This window comes from Phascolarctos cinereus, unplaced genomic scaffold (assembly GCF_003287225.1).
Source record: "Phascolarctos cinereus isolate Bilbo 61053 unplaced genomic scaffold, phaCin_HiC Scaffold_726;HRSCAF=1367, whole genome shotgun sequence".
Classification (NCBI taxonomy): Eukaryota; Metazoa; Chordata; class Mammalia; order Diprotodontia; family Phascolarctidae; genus Phascolarctos; species Phascolarctos cinereus.
In genome coordinates, this window is record NW_027556098.1 from 425,271,101 (window position 1) to 425,284,878 (window position 13,778).

The 13,778-nt window shown below is 46.2% G+C and overlaps 1 protein-coding gene across 1 annotated transcript in view; it reads left to right on the top strand.

Annotated features, from left to right (window-relative positions):
• The first annotated feature begins 5,827 nt into the window (after positions 1-5,827).
• The window catches only part of LOC110197772 (uncharacterized), a 38,998-nt gene continuing 31,047 nt past the window's right edge, over positions 5,828-13,778 (top strand). Inside the window, exons 1-2 of the mRNA XM_020971827.2 lie at positions 5,828-5,922; positions 7,351-7,505. Coding sequence (XP_020827486.1) covers positions 5,907-5,922; positions 7,351-7,505 — 171 coding nt within the window. The 5' untranslated portion in view covers positions 5,828-5,906. The remainder of the gene's footprint in view (positions 5,923-7,350; positions 7,506-13,778) is intronic.

Genomic DNA, 13,778 nt, shown 5'->3' on the forward strand with positions numbered 1-13,778 from the left:
GAAACAAAGAGGATTGTCTATGAAGCTGGCAATCCCCTTACCTATGGATTATTTCTTTACAAAAATAGCCAAGAAATTTGAAATAGTAGTAACAATACCTCTCTGTTCTCTAATTCTGTACTTTGAATTGATTCAGTGTACTTTAGCATCACAAGCACTAACACCCAGCCTTACTTTCCCCACTCCCCAATTTCTGCCTTCTTGTGTGCTTTTTAAAGTTTTCCCTCTTCATCCCTGAGTCACAAGGATGACCACTTCACTCATTCCTCTTTCTTCTGACGGGGTCTTATCTTTGCTCCCTTTATCTATGCCTAGCATCCCTCCCCCACACATCCATAGAACTGCTCCCCCCTCCCCTTTGCTTCTTTGGCCAATCTCTCCCTGCCAGACCTTGAAGACAAGATGCTCTGCTTTACCTCCAGGGTCCCAGCTGCACAAACAGTTTATCCATCTGGTGCACACTGACTAGTCCTGTCTTGTAGCTGGTTTAACCCTCAAGGGCACACTGAGAGAGCAATGAGGTTTGAAAGGACCAAATACTATGAGCTGGGATTGGGGAGTGTTGCTGGCCTCCTGCATATTCTGGCCCAGTGCTTTCTGTTAAATATGGCCACTCAAGAAAACAGGTTAAGTTGGCTTCTGGGTCATATCCTCGTGTTCACAGGCCTTTATCAGAGCTGTTTGGACCAAGCCAAAGAAAAGCACCTTCTTTAGCTGTTAATTAGCATTTGTGAAGGGCCTAGTACTTCCCTGGTTAGAGAGGATTTGGGGAAGGAGCTGCATTTGGGGAACTATTCGATGTCCTGGGAGTTTTCTTTTCCAATGGGGACAAGGGGAGTACTGAAGGAGACACTCAGTTTTCTTCAGAGGCATCAGCCTCAAAGGCAAAGACACAATGGAGTGACTTATTTTCTCCCCCAAATCCACCCTTGACCATCTTCACAACAACCGTATATGGTAGGTGTTCTTATCATCTTTATTTGACAGTTCAGGAAACTGAGGCAAACAGAGGTCCAATGACTTACCAACAAGAGTCACATAGCTTGTTAGTGTCTGAGGCTGGATTTGAACTCAGATCTTCATGATCTTCTATCATTTCCTAGTTACCCCAACATGATATTAGTGTGCCCATCTTCCCACAACCCCTCCAATATTGACTGGTGCCATTTTTGTCAGTTTTGTTGAGTATGACATGAAGCCTCAGTGTTTTGGTTTATGTTTCTCTTATTAGTAGTTTGGAGCATTTTTTCAGGTGGTTGGGAATACTTGGCAGTTCTTTTGAGAATTCTTTGTTCATATCCTTTAACCATTTATCTATTGGGGAATGGCTATTGTTGTTTTTGAGTTGTTTCAGTCATGCCTGACTCTTTGTGATACTCATTGGTGTTTTCTTGCTGAAGACACTGGAGAGGTTTGCCATTTCCTTCCCCAACTCAGCTTACATGAGAGGAACTGAGGCAAACAGACTTAAGTGACTTGCCCAGGGTCACATTGCTAGCAAGTGTGTGAGGTTGAACTTGAACTCAGGTTCTCCTGACTCTAGGTTTGGTGCTCTATCCACTGGAAACCTAGCTGCCATTGGCGATTAGGCTTTTTAAAAATAATGTTTCATTTTTCCCCAATTACATATTAAAAACATTTTTTAACATTCATTTTTTCCCATAAGTTTTGAGTTCCCAATTCTTGACTTGCCTCCTTCCTCTTACCCCTCCCACTCACACAGGATCTTGTCAGACATTCCATCCAGAACTGTAGAGATCCTGGCCCTGACATCAACTCCAAACTCAGGAAGGAGGCTAGAAGGATGAACAAACAATGAAGAATCTCACAACTAGAGCTACTGTGGTTGACAGGGGTGCTCAAGATACAAGCGCAGAAGAAGAGAATGACTTTAAAACATCATCAAGTAAACCTCAAAGAAAAGTTCAATGTGTGTGTGTGTAAATTCACCTAGAAATCATGGAAAAGATTGAACCAGATTAAGAAAATTTAAAATATTTTTAGAAATGACATGAGAACACTGGAGGGAGAAATTGGAAAAGAGATGAGAAATGAGGAAGAAAGAATCCAAAGGGGAAGTAAGGCCTCAGCCCAAGAGCTTCAAAACTTGCCCAAGCAATAAACATATGGAAGAATGTGATTGGCAAAGCAAAGCTATATCTCTATGAGACAATGTGCAATATTAAAATGAAATCAAATGAGAAGAAAATGTGAAGTGTCTCATAGATAAAGTACTGACCTGGAAATCAGAGAAGGGGAAAGAAAATTTAAGAATCATTGGACTACTTTAAAAGAATGACCATACATCTTATTTCAAGAAAACATGTCAAAAAACACTGCCAAGTCTTCTTAGTGCTAGAGGTCACACTAGAAATAGAAAGAATTCACTGGTCATCTCTGGAAAGACACTCCAAAACGAAAACTCACAGGATCATCCTAGACAAAACCCAAAGCTTTAAGGTTAAAGAAAAAATACTGTAAGGGTCTAGAAAGAATTCAGACACTGAGGAACCACAATCAGGATCACACATGATTTAGCTGTCACCACTTCAAAGGAGTAGAGAACTTAGAATATTCCAGAAGAAAAAGGATATCCATTTTCAACCAAGAATAACCCATGATAAAAAATTAAGTTCTACATGGGGGGAAATGTCACTTTAATGAAACAGAGGACTTCTAGTCATTACTGATGATGAAGACAGGGCAGCACAGAAACTTTGAATTGTAAAGGTAAGAGTCAAGAGGGACATAAAAATGGAAACACAAATAAAACTTTTTGCTTAGGTGCCATGTACCACTGAGAAAAAGGTATATTCCTTTCTGTTCCCACTCAGTTTTCTCCAAAAGTCTGTCATGCCTAACTTTTCTAATATTCTATTTACCTGCTCAACTTCTTTCTTGTTTATTTTGTGGTTAGATTTATCTAGTTCTAACAGGGGGAAGTTGAGGTCCCTACCCTGTTTCTATTCTGTTTATTTCTTACTGTAACTTACTGAACTTGAACTTCTCTTCTAAAATTATGAATGCTCTACCACTTGGTGCATATATGTTTAGTACTGATATTATAATATTGTCTGTGGTACCTTTTAGCAAGATGTAGTTTCCTTCCTTCCCCCTTTTAATTAGCTCTATTTCTTCTTTTGCTTTGTCTGAGATCAGGATTCCTACCTCTGCTTTTGTGTCCTTCTGCTGAAGTATTTTACATTTACTCTGTGTCTCACTACTATAAATGTGTTTCTTGTAAACAACAAATTGTAGGATTCTGGTTTTTCAACCACTCTGCTGCTTCTGTTTTATGGGAGAGTTCATCCTAATCATATTCACAGTTATGATTACTTTGTATTTCTCTACATCCTATTTTTCCTATTTATGCTTTTTTCTCTGTCCTTTCACCCTGTCCCTCCTCACAAGGGTTTTGCTTCTCTAACCCCTGCCTCCCTCAATCTGCCCTCTTTTCTATCAGCACCACTGCTTTTTTCTTTCCCCGTTCTCCTCCTACTTTTCTGTAGGGTAGGATAGATGTCTGTATCAACCAAGGGTGTATGTTATTCCCTCTTTGAGCCAAATTCAATAAGTGAGGTTCAAACAATGCTCATCCCCTCCCTTCATTCCCTCTACTGTACAGGTCTTTTGCACCTTTTCATGTGGTATAATTTACCCCAGTCTGCCTCCCCTTTTCCTCTTCTCCCAGTACAATCCTTTTTTCCACCACTTTTTTTTTAATTTTGGAGGCAATGGGGGTTAAGTGACTTGGCCAGGATCACACAACTAGCTGTTAAGTGTCTGAGACTGGATTTGAACTGAGGTCCCCCTGACTCCAAGGCTGGTGTTCTTTCCAAGTGTGCCACCTAGCTGCCCGCACTTATTTTTTTTAATATCATCATATCAAAGTCAACTTATAGCCATAACTTTTGTCTATGTACACTCCTTCTAACTGCCCTAATAGAGATACAATTCTCAAGAGTCACAAGTATCATCATCCCACGTAAGGATATAAACAGTTTAACTTCATTAAATAAGATTTTTTTTCCTGTTTACCATTTTATGCTTCCCTTGAATCTTGTGTTTTAAGAGCGAATTTTCTGGTCTTTTCATCAGGAAGATTTGAAAGTCTCCTATTTCATTGAATTCACGTTTTCCCCCTGAAAGACTATGTTTAATTTCACTGAGTAGTTGATTATTGGTTGTAATTCAAGATCCTTTACCTTCTGGAATATCTCATTCCAAGCCCTTTGAAGCTGCCAAGTCACGTAAGTCAACAGTCACATAAGCCTGTTCGCCTCTGTTCTTTATCTGTAAAATGAGAAGGGGAAGGAAATGGCAAACCTCTCCAGTGTCTTTGCCCGGAAAACTCCAAAGTGTGTCACGAAGAGTCAGACATGACTGAAACAACTGAAAAACAACAACAAATAGCCATTCCCCAAAAGAGAAATGGTCAAAGGATAGGAACAACGAATTCTCAAAAGAACTGCCAAGTATTCCCAACCACCTGAAAAAATGCTCCAAACCATAATAAGAGAAACATAAACCACAACAACACTGAGGCTTCATGTCATACTCTGCAAAACTGACAAAAATGGCACCAGTCAACATTGGAGGGGTTGTGGGAAGATGGGCACACTCATACCATGTTGGAAGAGCTAGGAAATGGTAGAAGATCATGAAGATCTGAGTTCAGATCCAGCCTCAGACACTAACAAGCTATGTGACCCTGGTTGGTAAGTCATCGAACCTCTGTTTGCCTCAGTTTCCTGAACTGCGAAATGAAGATAATAAGAACACCTACCATATAGGGTTGTGGTGAAGATGGTTAAGGGCAGATTTGGGGGAGAAAGTAAGTCACTCATTGTGTCTTTGCCTGTGAGCCTGATGCCTCTTTGACAAGAACTGAGTGTCTCCTTCAGGACCCTCTTTTCTTCTATTAGAAAACTCCCAGGACTTTGAATAACTCCCCAAACTCAGCCCTTTCCCTATGTCCTTTCTAAAGAGGGAAGTCCTAGGCCCTTCATAAATGCTAATTAATTAACAGACAATGATGGCATCTAGAGGCACTTTCCAACCTTGGGCATCCTCACCCCTCACATTCAGGGGAGGAAGGAATTCCTGTCTTGTCCTTATCCACACTCAGTCAGTAGTTAGTGACCAAACACTTATTATGTGCCAGCCATTGTGTTAACCCTGGAAATACAGAGGCTGTTGATGTTTGTCCTTCATTCTCAAAGAGCACCATGGCTTCAGGGAGGCGATGCCATGGCATGCAAGTGCATTAGATTTAAGTGAGGCAGGGCTGTGCAGAGTCATCAGCCTCACTGTCTCCTCCAGAGTCATCTGGGCCCAGTGGCCAGATCTAAACCAGGACAGTGGAGATGGCCCCAGATGCATTAGGAGACACTGGCTAGGCAAGAAATGAGGCAAAGAATGGTCTCTTTTACCTAGTAAAAAAAAAATGCAAACTAAATCTGTGAGGGGAAGACCCTCAGGGTTCCTGGCCATTGAGGCAGTTAGGAGTATACATAAACAGAGGGTGCAGGTGTTGAGGTTTAGATGCTAGGGGTGCAGGTACCCAAAATCACAACACTCTGGTCCCGCCCCATCTCTTTGGCCCCTCCTTCACGTTCAGCGGTGAAGGCCCGGCTCCGCCTTGGGCGCAGCCAATTGGAATCAGCGGCGGACCCCACGTGGGCCTCGCCCCGCCCATCCGCCGAGAACACGGGCCAGAGCCTCAGTCCGGACTACATTTCCCAGAAGGCTGGTGGACATAACCGGAAGCGGCCTTTCCTTGGAACTCCCGGAGCGGTCCCGCCCCTCGGCCTTGTCCCAGGCCTTGGAGAAGCTCGCCGGAACCTCTTCCGGGTGGGTCTGCTTGCGCAGGCGCAGTTTCACCCGGGGTCGGGCTGGCCCTGGAAATGGGGGTTGCGTTAGGTGAGCTGTGGGGGGTGGGGCGTGAGGGGGGGCGGGTCGGTGTTTGGGGGTGTGAGCTGCTGGGTCCGAGGGAACGTGGGAGGGGAGAGGAGCCGGGGCGGAGCCTGGCTGGGCGGGGCTCCCTTTTCCTGCCCCGCGGGGAGCAGAGCTCAGTCCTTGTTCTGTGCTTGCAGGTCCCAGGTAGGTCGGCCCCAGCAGCTGTGCCTTGTGCCTGCTACCCTACCTTCTGGGCTCCCCCCCTCCTCCCCTGCTCCCCCTCCTCTTCTTCCTCCGCCTTGGTGCTGACCGGTCCCCGCTGCGCTCCCCCCATCGCCGCCAGACTGCCGGGCTCTTCCCCCTCTGCAGGATCACCATCGGAGCTCAATTTGCCCTGGAGACCCAGGAGTCCTGCTTCCAGCTCCCCTGCAGGCTCCAGGTGTTCTGGGTCCCTGACCCCGCCCGCCTTAGGGGTTGAGTTGTTCTCCCTTCCGACCCCCCCCAATAATGGCCCAGAATTCTGCCTGCGCTGAGGACCCTGCTTTGGATGCAGGACCCGCAGCTCCTGCCTGGCCCCCTCACCTGGCCCCCCAGCTCCTGCCTGGCCCCCTTATCTGGACCCCCAGGTCTTGGGCTGCTTCCCTGTCAGATCCCAGGAATTGGCCCCCTGTGTCAGCTCTTCCCTGGGAGATTCCAAGCCTAAGCTCTGCCAGAGGGTCCCAGGAATCCTCCCCAGCACCTAGTTAGACCTCAGCACACAGCCATCCTGCTTTCCCAGGCTCAGTGTCCACCTGGAGCCCTTCTGTCTCTCCAGTGTCCCTGACCTCTCTGCCAGGAACTGGCTTAGAATGTCTCCCTCCCAGCCCCTACCTGTGCTTCCCTTCCCCAGGCCTCCTGCTTTCTTGTACCCTCTTCTTTCAGAGCCCTCAGGCCCCCTGCCAGGGGGCTGAATCCCAGACTGGATTTCTCTCTGAGCCTTAGGCTTTCTCTGGTCATCCCTGCTGGCTCCTTCCCAGAGCCCTCCCCATCCCCAACCTTCCCTCCCTCCTAGGTCAAGCAGTCAGTCTGTTGTCTAGATAATGTGTGTGTGTGTGTGTGTGTGTGTGTGTGTGTGTGTGTGTGTGTGTGTGTGTGTGTGTTGGTTGGGGAGAGGGGAGGCAGGGAGGGCAGAGGACCAGTTGTAGGGAGTGCTATGATTCAGGAGCCATTGAGGCTCTGCTGGTCTCATCCCATCTGGGATCCCAAGCCCCTTCTGCCTCCTGGGTCTCTGAAAGAGAATGGGGGAGAGGAGGGAACGGAAGAGGAGGAATGGGAGACGGTGGGATCATCTCATTTCCAAACCTGACCTTTCCTGATGCCTCTTGCTCTCTGTAGGTTGTAGTCTGTCCTCTAACTGCAGAGCCAGGGCCTTTGTAACTCCTGTGGGATCTCACCCTCTGTAAATCCCTGTAGGCCAGCCTCCTGCCTGGGAAGAACAGGGAAAGACCTCTGCCCTTCTGGGATCCTTCTCCCTCTCCAGCTCAGCCTGCAGAGGACCAAGACCCGTCCCAGCAGGGAGCCTGGAGCCAGAGGGAATGGCCCCTGGGAGCCTCAGACCCCAAGCCCAGGTAAGTGCAGTCCATCCTTTATCAACATTTAAGGCCATTTCCATAGAAATAGAGGATTGTCTGTGTAGCTGGCAATACCTCACTTATGGATCATTTCTTTACAAAAATAAGTATGAAATTGAATACAGTAGTAATAATACTGTCCTGCTCTCTTGTTTTGGATTGATTCATTTGCACTTTGGCATCTCCAGCACTCCCTCCCTCCTATCCAAATTGCTGCCCTCCCTTTGTTGTTTTTTCAAGTTCTTACTCATTGCAACTGATTTGACATGGATGTCCACTTGACTTATGAGTCTCTATTCCATAGACTCTGTGTCTTTGCTTGCTTTGTGTATGCCTCCTCTCATCTGCCTCACCCCCCACACTCTTCTCCCCCTTCCTCTTTGTTTCTTGTGGCCAAGCTCTGTTATGCACCAGCTGCTGGTCCAGGAAGCCCCTCACCAGCAGTCTTATCTGAACACGCCAGAAGCAGAGCCCTGAAGGCTTTCCTAACTGTTCACACACACACACACACACACACACACACATGCACACATACACACCCAAAGGTTCCGCAGCTGTTGTAATTGCAATGTTGTGTCAGGGCTGATATTGTCCTGGTCCTGCTCATTTCTTTCTTCCCAGGTCCCTTTGAATCCCTCTCCATTACCATTTTTTAGGTCCAGTCATTTTGTAAGTGAAGGCTCTGTGTGGAAACATTGGTCGTCCTCTCTCATGCTCAAAATGCCTTCAGTATGTCAGGGTCAAGGTATGGTGTACCCAGCTGTGGCTGATCAGATCAGCATGAGCTCACAAGACTCTACCACAGGTTGGACAGAAATAGTTTGTGTGAACATTTGGGATGGCTTCTCTGAATTTGTGCATCTTCAGTTTCTTTTGAGCTACTTCAGTTTTGCTTTGCTCATAGAGCAGAGCACCTTCTCTGATGAGGGCACACCATGCTGGGTGGTTCTGTGCCAGGGTCTCCCATGTCTCACAATTATTTCCAGAGTTCTTCAGAGAAATCTTGAGAGTATCCTTGTATCGCTTCGTCTGACCCCGATGTGAAAGCTTGCCTTGTGTGAGTTCTCTGTAAAATAGTCTTTAGGCAAGCATACATTTGGCATTCAGGCATATCACTAGCCCAGTTGCACTCTTTGCAGTAGAGTTTGAATGCTTGGCAGCTTAGCTTGAGAAAGGACCTCAGTGTCTGGTATCTTATCCTGCCAGGTGATCTTCAGACTCTTCCTAAGACAATTCAAATGGAAGCAGTTCAGGTTCCTGGCATGGCGCTGGTATGCTGTCCAGCTTTCACAGGCATACAACAATGAGGTCAGCACAAGGGCTCTGTAGACCTGCAGTTTGGTAGTCAGTCTAATACCTCTTCTCTCCCACACTTTCATTGAGAGTCTTCCAAACACTGAGCTAGCTCTGGCAGTGTGTGTGTTAACCTCATCATCTATGGCCATCCCCGGAAAGTACACCACCAGGTAAGTGAACTGATCCCCAGTGTTCGGCGTTTCTCCGTTTGCTGTGACCTACTGGAGATGCAAAGGAAGGAAGAACCAGTTCCTGCCCTCCAGGAGCTCCTACCTGAATGGGGGCAACATCCTGTCAGCATCTGTGTCCAAAGTTCTGTACAATACAGAAAGGAAGTACGCTGGGAGAGAAGACTCTAGCTGTTTTAGGGATCAGGAAAATCCTTTTTTTAGAAAGTGAGTTTATCTGAGACTTGAATGAAGCCAGGAGGCCCATGTGACAAGGAAGAACATTGCAAAAATGAGAGATAGCCTTTGGAAAGGCACCCAGGAGATGGAGCCCACTGTCCCTGCATCAATTGCTGTCCTTTGTACTTGAAGAGGACCAAAATGACTTCCCTGTGCTGGGACCGACGTACAGTGTGTCCGACTGTGGCTGATCAAACCAAGATGAGCCTGGAAGATGCTCAGAGGTGGGGCCCAGATAGTCCATATGGACATTTGGCTCTGCTTTGCCCATGGAGCACAGTGCCTTCTTTGATGTGGGCATACCGCATTGGACGGCCATTTGCCACTGTCTCCCATATCTCATAATTGAATACAGAGTTCTTCAAAGAGACCTGGAGAATATCCTCGTGTCTCTTCTTTTGACTTCCCTGTGAGCACCTGCCTTGTGTGAATCCACAGTATAAGAGTATTTTAGGCAAACGTATGTTTTGCATTTGAACAATGTAGTTGGCCTGTTGGAGATATGATCTCTGTAGTAGAGTTTGAAAGCTGGTCAGTTCAGTTCAGGAAAGGACCTCAGCATCTGGCATCTTATCCTGCCAGGTGATCTTCAGAATCTTCCTAACACAATTCAGATGGAAGCCATTCAGTTTCCATCATGGCACTGGTAGACCGTCCAGGTTTTACAGGCATACAACGATGAAGTCAGCACAATGGCTCTGTAGACCTTCAGTTTGGTAGTCACTCTAATACCTCTTCCCTCTCATGCTTTCCTTGGGAGACTCCGTCACACTGAACTAGTTCTGGCAGTGTGTGTCATCTCTTCATCTATGTGTACATCCCTGCAAAGCATGCTGCCAAGGTAAGTGGAGGAATATTTGGTGCACGACTCTGTTCACAGGTGACGGTGCCCTCAGTGCAGCCTCTGAGGCTGAGATGCAACAGAGTATGGATCGATTCTGTGTGGCCTGTAACACCAAGAAAACAGAGGTTCTCCACAGCCAGCCCCACACCCTCCACATGTGGAACTGTTGGTTCCAGTAAATGGAGACATGTGGAATGCTGTGGGTCAGTTCACTTCCCTCAGTAGTCATTGTGGCAGTGAGGCTGGAAAGCCAGGCTGGGCTGGTTATGTGGCACCGACTGTACGCTGGGCGCCTCATCAGTAACATCTCATTGGATCTTGTTGCAGGAGTGATCAGGGTCCTTTCTTGCGACGGCCTGAATGAGGCAGTGCAGAGTGCAGCCAGCAGCTCCATTACAGCGTTCCTATCCACTCAAAAGGTGACTCACCCTATCAGTAGAGACTGGACACCAATGTCCTTCATTTGCACAGGTGTCATATTCTGTCCTCCCGAGTTACCTGAAACCTAGCGAGAGTCAAAAGCAGTTGGGGTAAGATCAGGTTTGGCCTTTATGTGGAAATACTTACAGAATAGATGATTTTTTTTTAAAAAAAATTAGATGCTTGAAGCCTTAAAGGGCCTTTAACATAGCTATTTTTACTAGGCTGAGAAAACTCTTATCTTCTTTATCAGTCATTTAGTTAATTAGCATGTGTTAAGCACCTTGCTTTATTAGCTAGGATAGAGGGAAAGGGGCAAGTTAATGCAGAAATATTCCAAGACCTGCTGGTTTTCTTTTCTAATTTGGAGAAGGGAAGTACTGAAGGAGACATTCTATTCTTGTCAAAAAGGCGTCAGGCTCAAATGGAATGTGGGTCACAACATTTCCAGTCAGCAACCAAGGGCAACTGAGGCATGAGCAATCAGCGACTTATTTAGGGAGCCATCCAGATCCAAGACCTTCCTTGTGATTGTGGGTGCCTGCTGCTTGAGCGGCATCATCGATACAGGGGGAGAGCATATGAAAAATTGCAGGAGGCAGTGCTAGTTCACAATCGGTTAACCCCAGAAGAGGGGAAAATGCTGTGGTTGGCTGAGAGACATGCACATTAATCATAATCACTTTGTGCTGATAAAACCCAAGTCATGCGTTCTACGTCATTAGCTGCAGGTTTTCCTCAGAAAAGGCCTTCCCCCTTCTGCCTCAGCAGAGGTTTTCCTAGGAAGTCAAACATCTGGTGTTTTGGTCAGCAATGATCCAGCTGTGAAGGAAGCAATGGGTGAGAGGAAAGGTCAGCAGGGAGCAGTGAAAATGCTTCCTATGGGTGACGGGTGCAGATGCATCAACGGCGAGCATCAGGGTTAAATGTAGTGTGCTCTTCTGTAACAGACAGTTATATGATTTTATCCTGTAATCTGCAATGAGCTGATTTCTACATCATAAAATTCACTGGTACATAAGAGGCTATTTGGTCTTTACATATATATATATATGTATATATAAAAAAAGTCATCCATACTTAACTAACATAAACTTAATCCTATTCTGCTAACCCACTAGTAGAGGTTGTGCAGGCCTATTTTACATTCTCTACATTTTTTGCAGGCCACTGCAAATCTTTTGGCAGACACAAGCAGCCTTATGTTGTGCAAGCCTTTCCTAAGGCAGCTTCATGTAGTTTTGCTGAGGGATTTGCATTTTTGCAGGCTGCCCGAAATCCTTTGGCAGGCCACTAGTGGTGTGTGATGTTGTGCGGACCTGGTCTAGACATAAGGAAGTGATGTTCATGGTGAACATAAAACAAAAGTGTGATATGCTTACATTTCCCCCCCCGGAAGCCAGATATGAAACATGTACTAGCATTCCACTGTCTGGCTTCTTCCTCTTGTAGCTGATCGCCACTTTTGGTTTCTCTACTATAGGCATCCCACCAGAGCCCCTTCACCCATCATATGAGGACATCAAGAAAGCCATCCATCCCTTGTGATTACTTGACCGGCACATGTTATTGATTCCTTAATAGGGATTTTGTTTCTGTAAAGTGCCCAGAAAAGAGAATCTAGCACAGAGGATTGTTTTGGTTGTGAGGGAGATTCTAGGACAGGGTCAAGTTGTGTGCCCTTGTGGTTAATGGCACGCACATGAGGCACCTTGAGGTGAAGCAATAATAGGATGGCTTAGCTGGCAATGCATAATACAGCAATGCCATCATAATGGCAATAAATAATATGCATGATGCACAATATGGCAATGCACATGAAGGGGGAATGATAGACAATGTATTGGTTTGATTCAGCCTTAAGAAGCTAAGCATTGCTATAAATCTTAAGTCTGATCTTGATTATTGATTCAATTTCTTCAAACCTTCCCCCCCACCCCCATCCCTGGCTTTGATTCTTTGAGGAACTAAGTTTCCTTAATGAATCACTTATTGATATTCATGATCAGTATCCTGAACCATCATTAGTTTTCAGCTAACTTTACAGTAAGCTTTGGTGCAGAGGTATAGGACAATGAGAGCTCATTTTACTGTGGTAGCTTCCTTATAATTAGGAGAATAACAAAGAAAACAGGAAGAGGGGTTCCAGCGTGGGGTATCCTGACGTTACATGAATTTGGGGATATAGCTGTATTAGTTCTCAAAAGTTATTATGGGTATTTTCCCATGAGTTAGTTACAACCCTCCTTTAGGGGAGACTGCCCTGATGGCTTCAAGACCATCACAATAACAATCTACCCCTTGGGACTTTGAGACCATCCATGACCAACATGTTGATAAAATCTGTCAGGGACAGTCCCCTGCTATAAATAGGTCTTACAGAGAGAGTGGGATGTCGGGTGTGTTCAGGGAAGAGTAGGACCTCTGATGGGAGGGCTTGCTGAGACCTTTTCAGGGCTGCTTTCCATCTTTGGTGTTCACCTGTTCCACCTCATCCTCACCAGGAGCTTCAAGAAGCTATAGCATGTGCAACAGCCACACCCTGTAACCGTTTTGGTAGATGGTTAGGGGGGTGTCTACCCCAAGCATGTGAAGACTTCCCCTGATGGGATGGGTGGATGAGAACAGTTTGTTTCAGTGGCCATGAAGGCAGCTGAAGCAGGTGCTGTGGAGCACTTAGAGCCTGGTTAGACATTGAAGATGCCAAGACCATCCACTGCATCTTGACTTTGTCCTGCCACTGGACTGTGATGATTCTGGAGAAGAGAGTGAGACTGACAACCTCGTGCAACTCTGCTTCACTTAAATACAATTTAGGCACAAATCGAAAGACATCACCCATGCCATTTTACCATTTTTACTTACCTCAAAAGTGGTGACAAGCAAGTGATGAAGCAGCAGGTGTGGATACACTGGGAGCTGTCATCACAACCCTGCTCACAGGCGGCCCAGGCCATAGGGTTGACTTCTCACTGGAAGCAGCCATGGGATTTGGCAGCTCCTTGGGTGTCTGAGAAGCCTTTTAAGGATCATACCACTCACCTTCTGGTGTGAGGAAGGGGCTAGAAAAGGTGCCCTAAAAATTGTCTGCTTACTCAACCCTGGCCTGATTACTGTGGCAGGTGGGGATTCCACCCTGTGGTTGAAACACACACACGCGTGCACACATACACACGCACACACACACACACACACACACACCACACACACACACACACACACCCCTTCTTGCAAAGATGATTCTACTCATCATCAGTACATGAGAAGTGTGCACACTTATAGACAATGCAAAATCCAGTAGAC